This window comes from Oryctolagus cuniculus, chromosome 7 (genome assembly GCF_051225735.1).
Source record: "Oryctolagus cuniculus isolate XC-2025 breed Fujian yellow rabbit chromosome 7, ASM5122573v1, whole genome shotgun sequence".
Classification (NCBI taxonomy): Eukaryota; Metazoa; Chordata; class Mammalia; order Lagomorpha; family Leporidae; genus Oryctolagus; species Oryctolagus cuniculus.
This window is the reverse complement of record NC_142873.1, coordinates 8,988,635-9,006,076: the sequence shown is the minus strand read 5'-3', so window position 1 is coordinate 9,006,076 and position 17,442 is coordinate 8,988,635. Positions and strand designations below refer to the sequence as shown.

Below are 17,442 nucleotides of genomic sequence, written 5' to 3'. Positions count from 1 at the left end.
CAACCCACGTGGACCTGGATGGAGTTCCTGGCTCCTGGTTTTACCCTGGCCCAGCCTTGGCTGTTGCAGGCATTTGGGGAGTGAACTAGCAGATAGAAGACAGCTCTCTCCTCTCCTCACCCCTCCTTTCTCCTCCCCTTCCCTTCCCTTCCCTCTCTTCACTCCCTTTCCCTCTCCCTCTTCCTCTCTGTCACTCTGCCTTTCAATCAATCAATAAATAAGTATTTTTTAAAAAATGAAGAAGAAATAAAGACTTCCCCTAGATAAAAACTGAATTTGTTGCTAGCAGGTTTTCCTTACAAGAAGTACTAGAGGAAGTTCTTCAAGTTGAAAGCAATGACTTCAGATGGCAATTGGGGTCCACACGAAAAACACAAAGCATATATAAAGTTAACGATTTAACTATAAAAGACAACATACATGGGTATCTTTCTACATTCATAACTGATTTAAAAAGAAATTGTGTAAAGTAATACACATTGTAATGTACTGTCAGGTCTACATAATAGACATGGAACATGCTTGCCAAAACCAGCACACACAAGATAGCTGGAGGAAACCTCAAATGTGCTAAAGAAATGACAACAGATGGTAAGGTTATAATAACTTATTGTGAATTTTTAATACTAAGATATATATGTGTGTGTAAAACAATGAAGCTGCAAAAGGTTAAAAATATAGCTATATATAAGTGAAATGTATATATTCCCCTAGAATGAAAATAGTATAAATTGGAAGCTAAGTCTGATAAATTAAGAGGTATTTAATAAACTCTAGAATAACCACTTAAAAACTTTAAAATATAGTGAAAGTCAATATAAAAATAATGGCTGTAGGGGCTGGTGCTATGGCGCAGTGGGATAATACCCTGGCCTGAAGTGCCAGCATCCCATATGGGCGCCGGTTCTAGTCCCAGTTGCTCCTCTTCCAATCCAGCTCTCTACTATGGCCTGGGAAAGCAGTAGAAGATGGCCCAAGTCCTTAGGCCCCTGCACCCACGTGGGAGACCTGGAAGAAGCTCCTGGCTCCTGGCTTCAGATCAGCACAGCTCCGGCCTTTGCAGCCATCTGGGGAGTGAACCAGAGAATGGAAGACCTCTCTCTGTCTCTACCTCTCTCTGTAACTCTGTCTTTCAAATAAATAAAATAAATGTTTAAAAAAAATAATGGCTGTATTAGAAAATATTCAGTTACTGCAAAAGGAAACAGCAAAGAGAAAATACAGGAATAAAAGAAAAACCACAAAACAAACAATAATATAAGAGATATAAATCCAATTATAGCAATAACAATATTAACTACTAATGGAGTGGTGGGCATCTGGCCTAGCTTGGGTTAAGATGCCCACAATCCATACTGGAGTATCTGGGCTCGAGTCTTGGCCCTGGCTCCTGATCCTGACTTCCTGCTAATGCAGACCCGAGGAGGCAGCAGGTGATGGCTCAAGTAGTGGGGTCCCTGGCCCCACACAGGAGACCTTGAGTAGGTTCCCAGCTCCCAGCTTCAGCCTAGTCCTGCCTCAGCCAGTGAAGGCACCGGGGCGTTTGTGTGTCTCTCACTGTCTCTGCATCTCTGCTTCTCAAATTAAAAAAAAAAAAGTGAATAGATCAAAGAAGTGAATACAAATAAAGAGACTGACAGAATGCATTAAAAACATTAATCAGCTCTGTTTTCTTTACAGGACACACTTTAGATTCAAAGACACAAATTAGCTGTAGAAAAAAGATCAACAGCAATCACAAATAAGCTGGGGTGTCTGGACTAATATAGCACATAAAATAGACTTTGAAACAAAAATGTTAGTAGAGATGAGGGATATTTTATAATGATAAAATGATCAAATCTATCAAGAAGATACAATTATAGGGGCCAACACCATGGCTCAGCAGGTTAAAGCCGCCGCCTGCAGTGCCAGCATCCCATATGGGCACCAGTTCAAGTCCTGGCTGCTCCACTTCTGATCCAGCTCACTGCTAATGCACCTGGGAAAGCAGCAGCAGATGATCCAAGTCCTTGGGCCCCTGCACCCACATGGGAGACCTGGAAGAAGCTCCCAGCTCCTGGCTTTGGCCCAGTGCAGCCCTGGGTGTTGTAGCCATTTGGGGAGTGAACCAGCAGATGGAAGCTCTCTCTATGCCTCCTCCCCTCCCCCCCAATAACTCTGCCTTTCAAATATATAAATAAATCTTTAAAAATATATAATTATAAACATATGTTGACTGAATAACAGAATGCCAAAATAAATGAAGCAAACACTGAGAGAAAGGGAGAAATAATTCAACATTGGACTTAGTATCCTACTATCAATAATTAATAAAAAACCACTAGATATGCTTATCAACAAGGAAACAGGAGATTTGAACAATATTGAAAGCCAGCTAAACCAAATACAGAACACTCTATCCAACAACAGAATATGAGAGTACTTCAACATATTTGTGGAAAATGTAATAAAAATACAAAAAGTTTCATAAACTTTTTGGTGACCACCTTGTAAACATTCTTCTCAAGTGCACAGGGACTTTGTACAGAATAGACAAGAAGGTAGGCCATAAAAAACTCAGTAAATTTAAAGGCTAAAATGATACAAGGTGGATACTCACACCACAGTGAATGAACTATACATCAATACCTGAAAAATTTTGGTAAATTCCCATATATGTGGAAATCAAATAATACTCCCCCCAAAAAAAACAAATGGGTTGATGAATAAAATCACAATAGAATCATGAAATACTTAGAGATTACTGAAAATGAGGATACAATATACTAAGATTTACTGAACACAGCTAAAGCTGTCCTTAGAGGTAAATTTATAGCTATAAATACACTTATTAAGAAAGATCACAACTATGGAAATCCTTCCTTTCTTGGTGTTCTTGGATGGGGCCACAGTGGACACAGGAGGAGGATGGTGGCCACAGAGAAGATGGCAAACTCACTGGAGTCAATCAGCTCTATACTTCAGCTTGTTGGAAAAAGCAGAGGGGCCAGCGCTGTGGTGTGGCGGGTAAAGCCCCAGCCTGCAGTGCCAGCATCCCATATGGACACCAGTCCAAGCCCCAACTGCTCCACTTCCAATCCAGCCCCCTGCTACTGTGTCTGAGAAGGCAGGAGAGCATGGCCCAAGTCCTTGGGCCCTTGTCCATGGGAGACCCAGAGGAGGCTCCTGGCTCTTGGCTTCAGATCAGCTCGGCTTCAGCTATTGTGGCCATCTGGGGAATGAACCAGCGGATGGAAGACCTCGCTCTTTGTGTCTCTACCTCTCTCTCTGTAACTCTTTCAAATAAATAAAATAAATCTTAAAAAAAAATAAAGTACAAAGTACATGCTGGGGAACAAGCAGACTCTGAGGATGATCAGACAAGGCAAAGCAAAATTAGTTGTCCTTGCCAACAACTGCCCAGCTTTGAGGAAACCCGAAATAGAGGATTAAGCTGTGTTGGCCAGAGCTCGTGTCTATAACTATCTATAACTATGATAATAATAACACTGAATTGGGCACAGCACGTGAAAATACCCACCCTCCCCCTCTGTAACTCTACCTGTCAAATAAATAAAATAGAGAGACAGAGAGAAAGGTCTTCCTTCTGTTGGTTCACTCCCCAAATGGCTGCAACAGCTGGCACTGCGCCAATCTGAAGCCAGGAGCCAGGTGCTTCTCCTGGTCTCCCATGCGAGTACAGGGCCCAAGCACTTGGGCCATCCTCCACTGCCTTCCTAGGCCACAGCAGAAAACTGGACTGGAAGAGGAGCAACCGGGACTAGAACCAGCGCCCATAGAGGGTGCCGGCACTGCAGGCAGAGGATTAATCAAATGAGCCATGGTGCCGGCCCCTAAAATAAATCTTTAAAAAAATGCGAAATGAAGTAAATAATAATGCTTAGAATGGGAATTAATTCAACAGAGAATAGAACAGAAGAAAAAAATCAATGAAATCAAAGGAAAGTTCTTTGAAAATATTAAAAAAAAATTAGCTAGATCAGCCAAGAAAAAGAGAGAAAAGGTTCAAATTACTAAAATCAGAAATGAGAGGGGGACACTAGTACTGACTTTTCAGAAACAAAAAGGACTATAAGGCAATATAATGAAAACATTTTCCAACAAATTGGATTAACTCAGATGAAAATGTCAAGTCCCTAGAAAGATACCAAAAAAATAAAAACCCCAATGACCTGAAAAAATAGGTACTATGACGAGAACGATAACAGATGAGGAAATTGAGTCAGTAGTCACAAACCCACCCACAGTAAATCCTACTGAAGGTCGAGATGAGTCCCCAGTTCTTCAGTGTTCAACACACAGGGGAGAGGGAACACTGCCCAACTCACCGCATGGAGGCAGTAAACACAGACGTCACAGGACAGGAAAACAGGTCATTTTTTTTTTTTTATGAAGACAGATGCAAAGTCCTCAGGAAAACGCTAGCAAACAGAACCCAGCAATCTATAAGAAGTGTCATAAACCATGATCAAGTGGGATTTGTCCAACACAGGCAAGGTGAACTTAGTATCTAAAAAGCAAGTAATAGGATGTGTCATGTGAATAGAATAAAAGCAAAATTCACATCATCATCTCAAAAGATGCAGACAAGGCATCTGATAAGATCCAGCATCTTTTCATTATGAAATCATTTAAAATACTGGGAAAAGAAGAGAACTCCCCAGTCTGATGGAGAACATCTGTGAGGGACCCACTGCTACCATCATGCTTCATGGTGGAAACCGGACGCTTTCACTTCAGACCAGGAACAGGACAAGGGTGTTCTCTCTCACACCTCACACTTGCCACTCGACACCACAAACACCATAGGCAGAGTCCAGCCTGAGCAGCTAAGCAAAGAAAGCAAAGGCGTCTGTTTGAAAAGGCGTGGCTTCTATTCACAAACAGCAGGATCGCATGTGTAGAAAATGCCAACGAACCCTCGGAATTCATGATGTTGCAACTAATGAACGGGCTCAGCATACAAGATATATAAAAATCATGGCAGGCATTGTGACGCAGCGGGCTAAGCCCTGCGTAGGACACCCACATCCCATATCAGGGTGTCTGCTGGAGTCCTGGCTCCTTCCTTTCCAGTCTAGCATCCTGGGAGGCAGCAGAGGAAGGCTCAGGTGCTGGGCCCCTGCCACGCGCATGGAAGACTCAGCTGGGTTCCTGACTGCTGGCTTTGGCCTCGCCCAGCCCTGGCTGCTTCAGGCATTTAGACAGTGGACCGGTAGCTGGATTGGTTCTCTCTCTCTCTTTCTCTCTCCCTCCCCGCATCAAGTAGATGAAAATAAACACTTAGAAAAGAATATAAAAAAGACACTTGTATTCCTATATAAATGCAGTAAACAATTTAAAATTAAGAAATATCTTTATAATAACATCAAAAAGAAAATACTTAGGAATAAAATAACAAAAGAAGGGGCCAGTGCTGTGGCATAGCGAGTAAAGCCGCCATCTGCAGTGCTGACATTTCATATGGGCACCGGTTCAAGTCCTGGCTGCTCCACTTCCCATCCAACTCCCTGCTATGGCCTGGGAAAGCAGCAGAAGATGGACTAAGTCCTTGGGCCCCTGCACCCATGTGGGAGACCCAGAAGCTCCTGGCTCCTGGCTTCGGATCAGCTCAGCTTTGGCCATTGTGGCCATTTGGGGAGTGAACCAGTGAATGGAAGACCTCTCTCTCTGGCTCTCTCTCTTTGTAACTCTCTTTGTAACTCTGTCTTTCAAATAAATAAAATAAATCTTAAAAAAAAAAAGCAAAGACAACCTACAGAATGGGAGAAAACTATATAATTTGTAATTTGTAAAGGGACTTCTATCCAAAATACATAAACAAATCTTACAACTCAATAAAAAAAAGAAAAAATGACTGTAATGACCGTATTAAAACAAGAGTAAATGATCCAAAAACATGCCTCCCCCCAAAAAATATACAAATGTCCAATAAGCATATGAAACAATGCTTGACTTCATCAGTCATCAGGAAAATGTAGATCAAAATGATCATGATAAACCAAGGTCACACTCAAATAGTACAGATGGAATCCAAAGTCAGACAGTAAGTGTTGGCAAGTCTGTGGAAAAGTTGGAACCCTCATACACTACTGGTAAGGATGTACAAAAAACTTGCACATGGATTGTTACAGCAATGGAAACATTCTAAATGCCCACCAGTGGACAGAGGGATCCATAAAATACAACTACATACAGTCACAAAAAATGGATTAAAAATCGAAACACACCACAGCATGGATGAATGTTGAAAGCCTTATGTTGAGTGAAAGAAGCTAGTCACAGAAGATCACATATATAGATTCTTTTGTATAAAATATCCAGAAGAGGAGAATCAACAGAGACAGTAAATTCGTGCTTGCCTGGGGCCAGGGGAGGGTCGGTGGGAGAGACTGGAGGAGAGCAGAGAGGCAGGTGAAGGGCTGAAGGGAGAGAGGCTCCTTTACGAGGTGAGGAAACGCTCTACAGTTGACTGTGGTCACGGTGGAGCCCATCTATGGGCTACGAATACAGCAAAACCCACAGGACTGTACACTTGGAAAGGATGGACTTTATGGTACGGAGTCATTTGGCAATATGCTTTTTTTTTTTTTTTTTTTTTGACAGGCAGAGTGGACAGTGAGAGAGAGAAACAGAGAGAAAGGTCTTCCTTTGCCGTTGGTTCACCCTCCAATGGCCGCCGTGGCTAGCGCGCTGCGGCCGGCGCACCGCGCTGATCTGATGGCAGGAGCCAGGTGCTTCTCCTGGTCTCCCATGGGGTGCAGGGCCCAAGCACTTGGGCCATCCTCCACTGCACTCCCTGGCCATAGCAGAGAGCTGGCCTGGATGAGGGGCAACTGGGACAGAATCCGGCGCCCCGACCGGGACTAGAACCAGGTGTGCCGGCGCTGCAAAGCAGAGGATTAGCCTAGTGAGCCGCGGCGCCGGCTGGCAATATGCTTTTTAAAAACTCTCTCAGAAGGAAAGACAGTGATGGGGCCTTACGAGCCGGAATCCACGTCCATGAACTGTGGAACAGTACCAATAGCGTTTAGCAGTGCATCCAGCTGAGACTTCATTTCATTAATTTTTTTATTAATTCCCACCCATTCTTCAGTATACATTTCAGGATACTCCAGGATGTTTTCCAACTTGAAAGTACAGAATTCAAGGCAACCAATCACACTTGGAAGAATTTTAGAGGCACCTACAAAGAGAGAGAAGCATTAATTGTTAGAAGCATCTGTAAAACTACCACTTCAGTGCGAAGTGATAACATCCTGGTAAGCGTCTCATTACCTCACAGCTTTGCCATCAGGGACCTGGAAGGAAATAGTTCCTAAGACACAGTTAGCGAATAAGCGCAGGTGACTGGGGTGTTGGTAACTAATGGCTATTTCTTCCATGATGGTTCCTCTGCCAAGTTTCCTTTCTTGTCAGCTGAGGACCAACTACATTAATCCAGACTCTTTCATAAGAAGGCACTACTTCACCACCTTACTCTGCTAAGAGGACAATAACAGCAAACAGCTTCCTCATGATCGTAACAGACCTGAGAACAGGCATCCTGCTCCTGAGTCACTCTTTACATTACTGATCCAATCTTCGTGGAGCTTATAGTTTTTTGCTCTGGACAAAGATTCAAAGTGAATATTAATGCGGACCCAGAAGACTGATTCACTGTGAGAACAGGGCAAAATGCTCTGTCTTATCTCCTCATCTCAGTTTTACAAGAAGCAACAGTTAAACATCAACTGTTGGGCCGGCGCCGCGGCTCACTAGGCTAATCCTCCGCCTTGCGGCGCCGGCACACCGGGTTCTAGTCCCGGTTGGGGCGCCGGATTCTGTCCCGGTTGCCCCTCTTCCAGTCCAGCTCTCTGCTGTGGCCAGGGAGTGCAGTGGAGGATGGCCCAAGTGCTTGGACCCTGCACCCCATGGGAGACCAGGATAAGTACCTGGCTCCTGCCATCGGATCAGCGCGGTGTGCCAGCCACAGCGCGCCGGCCGTGGCGGCCATTGGAGGGTGAACCAACAGCAAAAGGAAGACCTTTCTCTCTGTCTCTCTCTCTCACTGTCCACTCTGCCTGTCAAAAAAAAAAAAAATCAACTGTTTTTCTTTCCCTTGATGAAAATGTTTTCATTGTCTGTATCAATAAACCTTGTACATTTTTATTTTTTTAAAGATTTATTTATTTAGTTGAAAGGTAGATTTACAGAGAGACAGAGATCTTCCATCCGAGGGTTCACTCCCCAAATGGCAGCAACAGCCAGGGCTGTGCCAGTCTGAAGCCAGGAGCTTCTTCTTGGTCTCCCACGTGGGTAGCAAGGGCCGAAGCACTTAGGCCATCTGCAGCTGCCTTTCGCAGGCCATTAGCAGGGAGCTGGATAGGAGTGGGGCGACCGACTCAGACCTGCACCCACGTGGGATGTCAGCACTGCAGGAGTAGCTTTATCCACTGTCCCACATGCTGGCCCCTATGTAGCATCTTTATTAGTATGCAACGCCTGTATATTTTATGGGGTACAGTGCAACTTGTCAGCACACATGCACAGCATAACCAGTCCAGTCAGGCACCCAGCCTGTCACTCCCCTATCTCTCCTCAGCGAGTGGACCCTGCCAGTCCTCACTTCAGTCCTTGACATGTGTGTACCATGGTGCCCTACAGTGCTCCAGTGAACCGTGGAACACAGTGCTGGGTACTTCTATCTGATTGTGCCCCCTTCTCCTTGAAACCACCTGTGAAATGTCTGCTGGAGGCTTCAAGGCATGCCCCAGTGCCCCCCACCCCCACACGGGGCCCACCCACCGGCAGAGGCTGGGGACTTCCTGGTTCCAGCACACAAGGAATGCTCGCTCTTCAGATGACTACTAAGCAAAAAGAGCAGGCACTTGGGGACCTCACACGACAAAGGAATCAGTCCAGGGAATTTCCAAACAGTGACAACAGCAAAGCCTCAGGACAGGAAGGGGAACCTTATTTCCTGAGTTTGTGTATTATAGCATTTAAAATGCCCAGTTTTCACTTTAAAATTTTCATGCAAAGAAATAGAGAAATAGGACACATACACAGGGGGAGAAAACAAACAACAGAAGCTATCCCTAAAGAAACCTAGGCATTGGACAGATTGGAAAAAAAATATGTATATATATATATATATGTTCAAGGAAAAACATGTCTGAAAGTGTTACAGAAAATATGAGAACAACGTCCCACTAAGTATAAACATCATAGAAAGAATTAGAAATGGAAGACCCAAATAGGAACGCTGAAGTTGGTAAGGACAACGGCTGAAACACAAATTCACTGGAGATACTCAGCAGCAGGAAAAAAGATTCAGCAAACTTGCAGGTAGGCCAGCGGAGATTACTCAGCCTGAGAAATGATAAGAGAAAAAAGAATGAAGAAAAATGCAAGGCATAGGGCCAGTGCCGTGGCGCAGTGGGTTAATGCCCTGGCCTGAAGCGCCGGCATCCCATATGGGCGCCAGTTCGAGACCTGGCTGCTCCTCTTCTGATCCAGCTCTCTGCTATGGCCTGGGAAAGCAGTAGAAGATGGCCCAAGTCCCTGGGCCCCTGCACCCATGTGGGAGACCCAGAAGAAGCTCCTGGCTCCTGGCTTCGGATCAGCACAGCTCCAGCCTTTGCAGCCATCTGGGGAGTGAACCAGAAGATGGAAGACCTCTCTCTCTTTCTCTCTCCCTCTCTCTCTCTGCCTCTCCACTCTGACTTTCAAATAAATAAATCTTAAAAAAAAGAAAAGAAAGAAAAATGCAAGGAACTACAAGAATGAAGACAATGTGAAGAGCCTCAAACACCTGTGGGAGCCCATCAGGCATTCCAATGCATGCCTCATGTGAGCGCACCAGGACCAAGAAAAAGCAGAAATACAGGTGAAGAGAAATCGGCCAAGAAGTCCACAGTGTCTGAAGAAAGACATGCATCTGCATATCTAAGAAGCTCAAAAACCTCAAGTATGATAAACCTAGAGAGCTCTAGACATTGTAACCAAACTTTCAAAGCCAAAGAAAAACAGAATTTTGAAAGTATTAACATAAAAGTACTTTCATGTTATTACTTTTGGCATAGTAGTAAAGACGCCACTTGGGATAAAAGCATTGTGGTGTAGTGGGCCAAGCTGCTACCTGCAGTGCCAGCATCCCATATGGGTGCTGGTTCCAGTCCTGGCTGTTCCACTTCTGATCCAGCTCCCTGCTAATGCGCATGGGAAGGCAGCAGAAGCAGGCCCAAGCAGTTGGGCCCCTGCCATCCATGCAGGAGACAGGATGAGGCTCAAAGTTGCTGGCTCTAGTCTGGCCCAGTTCTAGCTGTTGTGGCCATTTGGGGGAGTGAACCAGCAGAATGGAAAATCTGTTTCTCTTTCACTCTAACTCTGCCTTTCAAATAAATAAAAATAAATCTTTAAAGAACAAAAAGAAGCATCTTGGGATGCCTGCATTCCGTATCTGAAGGGCATGTGTTCGAGTCCTAGTTCTAACCCCTGATTCCAGCTTCCTGTTAACTCAAACCTTGGAAGGTAGCAAGTGATAGTCCACGTACTTGGGTCCCTGGGGACCTGGACTGAGATCCTGACTCCTGGCTTCAACCTGGCTCGGGCCTGGCTGCTGTGGGCATTTGGAGAGTGAATTAGCAGATGAGATCTGTCTCTCCTGCTCTCTCTTTCAAATAAATTATTTTTAAAAAGTTTTAAGGGCTGGCACCGCGGCTCACTAGGCTAATCCTCCACCTGCGGCACTGGCACACCGGGTTCTAGTCCCGGTCAGGGCGCCGGATTCTGTCCCAGTTGCCCCTCTTCCAGGCCAGCTCTCTGCTGTAGCCCAGGAGTGCAGTGGAGGATGGCCCAAGTGCTTGGGCCCTGCACCCCATGGGAGACCAGGAAAAGCACCTGGCTCCTGGCTCCTGCCATCGGATCAGCGCGGTGCGCCAGCCACAGTGGCCATTGGAGGGTGAACCAACGGCAAAGGAAGACCTTTCTCTCTGTCTCTCTCTCTCACTGTCCACTCTGCCTGTCAAAAAAAAGTTTTAAAAATTTAGAATACCTTTATGTAAAAAAAAAAAAAAGAAAAAAGTATCATATCTAAGGGATCCTCAGTAAGACTAATAAGTGACTTCTTATCAGAAAGAGAGAGGCAGAAGGAAGTCAGGGGACATAGTCAAGATACTGAAAGGAAAACACTCAACCAAGAATTCCATACCCAGCAAAGCACCTGTCAAAAACTAAGGAAAAATCAGTACTTCCTCCATTTCTGAAGTCTGGCTCCTGGCTTCAGCTGTGGAATGAGCCAGTGGATGAAAGCTCACTCTCTCTCTCTCTCTCGATTGCTCTCTCTCTCCCTCCCTCTTTGTAACTCTTTCAAATAAATAAATCTTGACATGCTCAATCGGACTTGCCCCAAATGGTAGAGTTAGAAACATACCAGGGGATTCCAATTCAATCCCATCAAGGTGGCATGTACCAATGCCATCTCACTAGCCCAAGTGATCAATTTCTGTTCACAACTGATCACACTGATAGGACTAAGAGTCAAAGGGATCACATATACAAGACTAGTGTCTGCTAATACTAACTGATAGAACTAAAAAGGGAGAGAACGATCCAACGTGGGAAGTGGGATACACAGCAGACTCATAGAATAGCGGATGTCCTAAACAGCACTCTGGCCTCAGAATCAGCCCTTAAGGCATTCGGATCTGGCTGAAAAGCCCATGAGAGTAGTTCAGGCATGGAAAGCCAAGACACTCTGGCAAAAGAAAAAAAAAAAAAAAAAACAACCACCCTAAATGAAAGATCTCCGCAAGTGAGAAGTGAGATCCCAGTGGAAAGAACAGGCCATCAAAGAAGGAGGTACCTTTCTCTGAAGGGAGGAGAGAACTTCCACTTTGACTATGACCTTATCCAAATATGATCAGAGTTGGCGAACTCAAAAGGCTTCCATATCCTTGGCAACTCATGACAAGAGCCTAGGGTAATTACTGACACCATAAACAAGAGTGTCAGTTTGTTAAGTCAACAACAGGAGTCACTGTGCATTTACTCCTCATGTAGGATCTCTGTCCTTAATGTGCTGTACATTATGATTTAATGCTATAACTAGTACTCAAACAGTATTTTTCACTTTGTGTTTCTGTGTGGGTGCAAACTGTTGAAATCTTTACTTAATATATACTAAACTGTTCTTCTGTATATAAAGAGAATTGAAAATGAATCTTGATATGAATGGAAGGAGAGAGAGAGCAGGGGTGGGAGGCAAGTTATGGGGGGGAAGCCATTGTAATCCATTTAATTACATTTTCATTTAATTATATTCATTAAATAAAAGTTTAAAAAATAAATAAATAAATAAATCTTAAAAAAAATCAGTGAAGATGCTGTTTATTCTTCAGCATCCCACACTGGGGTACCTGGCTCCAGTTTCTTGCTGATGCAGACCCCGGGAAGCAGCGATGATGGCTCAGATAATTGGGTTCTTGCTACCCATGTGGGAAACCTGGATTGAAATCACAGCTCCCAGCTTTGGCCCACCAATCTCAGCCGTGGGCATCTGGGGAGTGAACCAGTGAATGACAGCTTGCTCTCTTGCTCTCTCTTTCCCCCTTGCCTCTCAAAGTTTTTTTTTAATTAAAAAGGATAAAATTTGTTGCAAAAAATTTTAAAATCCATTTTCTGTGAACCTTTTAAATATTCCTAATATGCATGAATCTCAAAATGCTGTGCACCAAAATGAGCTTATCTTTCAATTCAAAATTTTCATCTTTTTTAATTTATTTTTTTTTTTTACTTGAAAGGCAGAGTTACACAGAGAGAGGCAGGGGGAGGAAAGGAAGGGAGGAATAGCAAGAGAGAAAGAGATATCTTCCATCGGCTGGTTCACTCCCCAAATGGCTGCAGTGCTGGCGCTGGCCCAGGACAAAGCCAGGAATCGGGAGTTTCTTCCAGGTCTCCCACAAGGGTTCAGGGGCCCAAGTCCTTGGGCCATTTTCCGTTGCTTTCCCAGGAGCATTAACAGGGAGATGAATCGAAAGTAAAGCAGCTGGGACTTGAACCAGTGTCCATACAGGATGGGCGGCATTGCAGGTGGTGGCTTAACTCATTACACAACACCAGCCCCTCCATGAATGTCATGAAGAACCTTGTAGAGTTCCTAAATGACCAGAAATTTTCTCTTGGATATATCTGTAACCACACAGAAATGAACACGTGCACAGAAAAATGAACACATAATGCCCCATCAGCATCATTTGTAATAGCCAGAAAGTGGAAACAACTAAAATGTTTATCAACAATGCAATAGCAAACAAAATGTGATAGTTCCAGCAAATGAGTATTAGGGGCCATAAAAAATGAAGTACTGACACATGCTACAACACAGATGAACCCTGAAGACGTTACGCTAAGTGGAAGAAGCCGGCCACAAAAGATCACAAAGTGAATGATTTCATTCATATCAAAGTTCAGAACAGGGACATCTACAGAGATGTGAGGCCTGAGGACAAGGGTGGAGGGGGGATGACAGGGTGAGAGCTAAGTGGGACAGGGACTCATCTCGGGCTTATTTTTAATTTAGTTACGTCGCACGTACTCTAGAACCAACTGTGATAGTGGAAGCATATGTCTGTGAATATACGTTGAATTGTTCACATTAAACAGGTAAATTGTGTATACATTACATCTCAACCAAACAATGTGTAACGCTTTATTTTGCTTTTTAACTGTATGCACGTATTTCTACTTTCAATATTATATGAAAAATAAGAGCTATTAAAATGCTATATAATGCCAAGCAAGCTAATCATTTTTTTTCTTACCATTGTCACCATTTATTCTTATTTCATATTCTTTGTAGAGTCTTTCTGCATTTTTAAGTATCTCCTCCATGTACTGCTGCTCTGGTGGCAACTCCCCTTCCATATTTCTATGGCGACTAAATATCCCAAGGCCAACGTCTGCCCAGTTTTCCTGTAAATGCCTGATAATCTTCATGCTGTCGTGTCTGGACACCAGCATGTCCCCCGTGATCTGCGCCTTCTCCTCAGTCAGCATCTAGAGGGCAAGCACAGCGCACAGTGAAAATTTACCCAGAATCCACCCGGACCCTTCTTCCCTGGGCTCCCGGCTCTGGTGGGGTTGCCGGTCCCATTACTACACTCACATAATTTCTTCAGGGCCACAAGAAACAGCAGGGGCTACACAGTTTTATATTTAAAGTTAAAGTGAATTTAAATCAACTTTGATACCCTATTACACAATCCATGATTAACCAGCAATTGTACTAAATTCTAGGTGGATTAAAAAAAAAAAAACAGTGACAAGAAATTAAGTCGTAGAGCATGGTGCGTGTCTAATGACTGTGGTGAGGCTGTGACATGTCGGCTCCCAGGTCCCCCACTACACTGGAAAAGGTCTTGGAATGTACACGCTGTAGCTAGTGCACATTTTATTTATCTCTATAACCCCCAGTCCAAGTCTTGAATGAGAACTATCAAAACATATTTCTGTAAAAAATAAAGTCCACCACATAGATAGAGAGTTTGGCATTATCTGGAGAATGGAAGCATTACCCACCCTTCAATATGAGTATTCAGTGTAGGGAGACGGTGTGGCAGACAGAATTGTGGCATTGGCGGCCGGCGCCAAGGCTTTACCAGGCTAATCCTCCGCCTGCAGCACCAGCACCCCGGGTTCTAGTCCCGGTCGGGGCGCCGGAGTCTGTCCCGGTTGCTCCTCTTCCAGTCCAGCTCTCTGCTGTGACCCGGGAGTGCAGTGGAGGATGGCCCAAGTGTTTGGGCCCTGCACCCGCATGGGAGACCAGGAAGAAGCACCTGCCTCCTGGCTTCGGGCTGGCGCACTGCGCCATTTGGGGGGTAAACCAATGGAAGGAAGACCTTTCTTTCTGTCTCTCTCTCTCTCACTGTCCAACTCTGCCTGTTTAAAAAAAAAAAATTGTGGCATTGGCGAGGCTGAGACCAAATGCTGACTGTCACACCACGTATAGGTAACTAATGTACATAACGTCTAAGAGTCCTAAGGTTCAATTTCTGTATCTGTGAGGTGGGGTTTCTAAGACCTGCACCGTAAATTAGATACTGTGTGGGGAGCAGCACCGGCCCTTCACCAGGACGAAGTGCTCAGACGCTGAGTCACCAGTATTCCTAATAAAGAAGCACGATCTCTCAACCCCATCTACCAGGTCCAAGCTTCAAAAGCAACTGAACTGTACACACTGCATGTTACACAGCTGATGTCTTCCGCTGGGAGAACATTCTGGTCCACTGTGGGGATCTGGATGAGGTTTCACGAATTCGATACTCCCTTTGGAAGTGTTTCAGTGTCATAGTCTACATTTTCCTTTGTCGGGCTAATCAACTAGTGTAATGTGATACTGATTTAAATAAGGAAACCTATTTCTCGAAGCTTGAATACTTTTCAAAAGACGTGATTAACGGATAAACAATATGGTATATAAATATGTATGATGGAATATTATTCAGCCTTAAAAAGGAAAGAAATTCTGACAGTTGCCACAACAGAACATTACGTGACCAAATACTGCATGAGTCTACTTACACGAAGTACCGAGGTACCGGGAGCAATCAAATTCAAACAGAAAGGAGACGATGCTCACTCAAGGCTGGTGAAGGCGGAACTGGGCCCCCTTTGGGAAGATGAAAGTTTTGGGGCTGCTGGTGGTTGTTCAACACTGTGAATGTACTTAATGCCCCTGAACTTCACACATGAAACAAGGTCATTAGCCTCAAAAGTCCACATTGTCCTTAAGGGAAAAGCCAGGCACATAGGAGACACAAACGTTTCTCACGTATAACAATCAGAAGAGAGAAGCAGAACCATCGTCACTGCCACCACAGTAACTTTTCCCTCAATTCTTTTTCGAGGGGGAGTGAGGAGGACAGGCTAATTTTATTTAACTCAAAACTCTGAAACAGAACTGGAAACATCTATGTGTATTTAAAAAGGTCCTTCATAAAGCTAAGCGTGGTATTTTTAAAGACTGAGATGTGACTCAGGTGGAGGTAAGGAATGTCAAGTTTACAACCAGTGCCTTGATAGACAAGTTGTTAACTACAAAGTGTTACCTTTTGCCACTGCTTGAAGTCTGGAATAACCAACTCTAGCACATTGCCCTTACTAGAGAACAAAATGTCTTTCTCACTGAAAGAAGAAAAAAGCAAAAGAAAAGTCTGAGAACAAGGTAAAAACAAAGGAAGTCCTAAGTGCATACACTTGACAGCAACTGACAAAAGTTTTGCCTCAGTGATTTTAAGCATGCCTTCCGGGTACAGCCCCTTAGAAACCCAAAAATGCAGACACTGGGGCCAGCACTGTGGGGCAAGAGGCTTAAGCCTCCGCCTACAGCGCCGACATCCCATATGGGCACCAATATGTGTCCCAGCTGCTCCACTTCCAGTCCAGCTCCCTGCTAATGGCCTGGGAAAGCAGAGGAGGATGGTCCAAGTGCTTGGAACCCTGCACCTGCATGGAGACCCAGAAAAAGCTCCTGGCTTCTGGCTTCAGATCAGCCTGACTCTGGTCATTGTGGCCATTTGGGGAGTGAACCAGTGAATGGAAGATCTTTCTCTGCCTCTCAAATAAATAAATCTTTAAAATAAAATGCAGACTCTAATTAGAGACCTGAGCAACCAAGTTTCAGGACAATGGACCATGACAGCATTTAACAGTGGTCCCTGAGTCTGGGGAATTCAAAACTAGACCATCAGCTTAAGAATTCCTGTTGATTACAGCTGCCAAAACAATATGGAAATAGCAAGGAAGCCTAGTGAGTAATTAAAGTAATTATTAGACTCAACATTCGGGTCCAGGGTGCCGACTTCAGATAAGAGTTTCCTTTAATTTTCTGAAGTCTCACAAGGAGAAAGCTGTTGATAACGAAGTTTCTGAAGAGAAAGAGAGAAGAGAACCCGGCCACCTGTGCACCCTCCCAGCTAAGGGTCAACAAACTCCAGAAATTGCGCCTGGCAGTGGCAAGCAGCTGGGAGTGGTACCAGCTTCAGCTTCCAGAACTTCCACACCTACTAACTGGGACTTTTTTTTACGGGGTATGAGAATCTGAAACCATTGTTCTCAGTTTCAAATGGAAACAGTACCTAAATGTGTCTCTCTTTAAAGTTCTTAAAAACAACCCTTGAAATCATCCAGCCCAGCCTGTATGCAAAGTGTAGACTCCCACCCACCTTGGCTGTGATTCGGTCATTCCGGTGCAATTTAAGGGCTTCCCTGGCAGCTGCTTCCATTGTCAGAGTCCTCTAATCCTTGCAAAGTACAACAGCCAAGAAACATCGCCCCCTAACTGTCACTCAGTGGTTCTACTTCTCTGCAGAGGCCCCCTAACTCACTCAGTGGTTCTACTTCTCTGCAGAGGCCCTGTGCTATGGGGTTTGCAGATGGCCAGCTACTCGTGCTTGC

At 44.4% G+C, this 17,442-nt stretch overlaps 1 protein-coding gene across 2 annotated transcripts in view; it reads right to left on the bottom strand.

Annotated features, from left to right (window-relative positions):
• AXDND1 (axonemal dynein light chain domain containing 1) overlaps positions 1 to 17,442 on the bottom strand; it is a 112,275-nt gene that overhangs the window by 43,264 nt on the left and 51,569 nt on the right. The window contains exons 14-16 of one of the 2 annotated variants that reach the window (XM_051858247.3): positions 16,095 to 16,170; positions 13,809 to 14,043; positions 6,988 to 7,189 (exon numbers count right to left, since the gene is read on the bottom strand). In XM_051858247.3, coding sequence (XP_051714207.2) covers positions 6,988 to 7,189; positions 13,809 to 14,043; positions 16,095 to 16,170 — 513 coding nt within the window. Of the gene's footprint in view, positions 1 to 6,987; positions 7,190 to 13,808; positions 14,044 to 15,567; positions 15,981 to 16,094; positions 16,171 to 17,442 lie in introns of those variants that run through there. The other variant, XM_089299454.1, reaches the window with a different exon arrangement.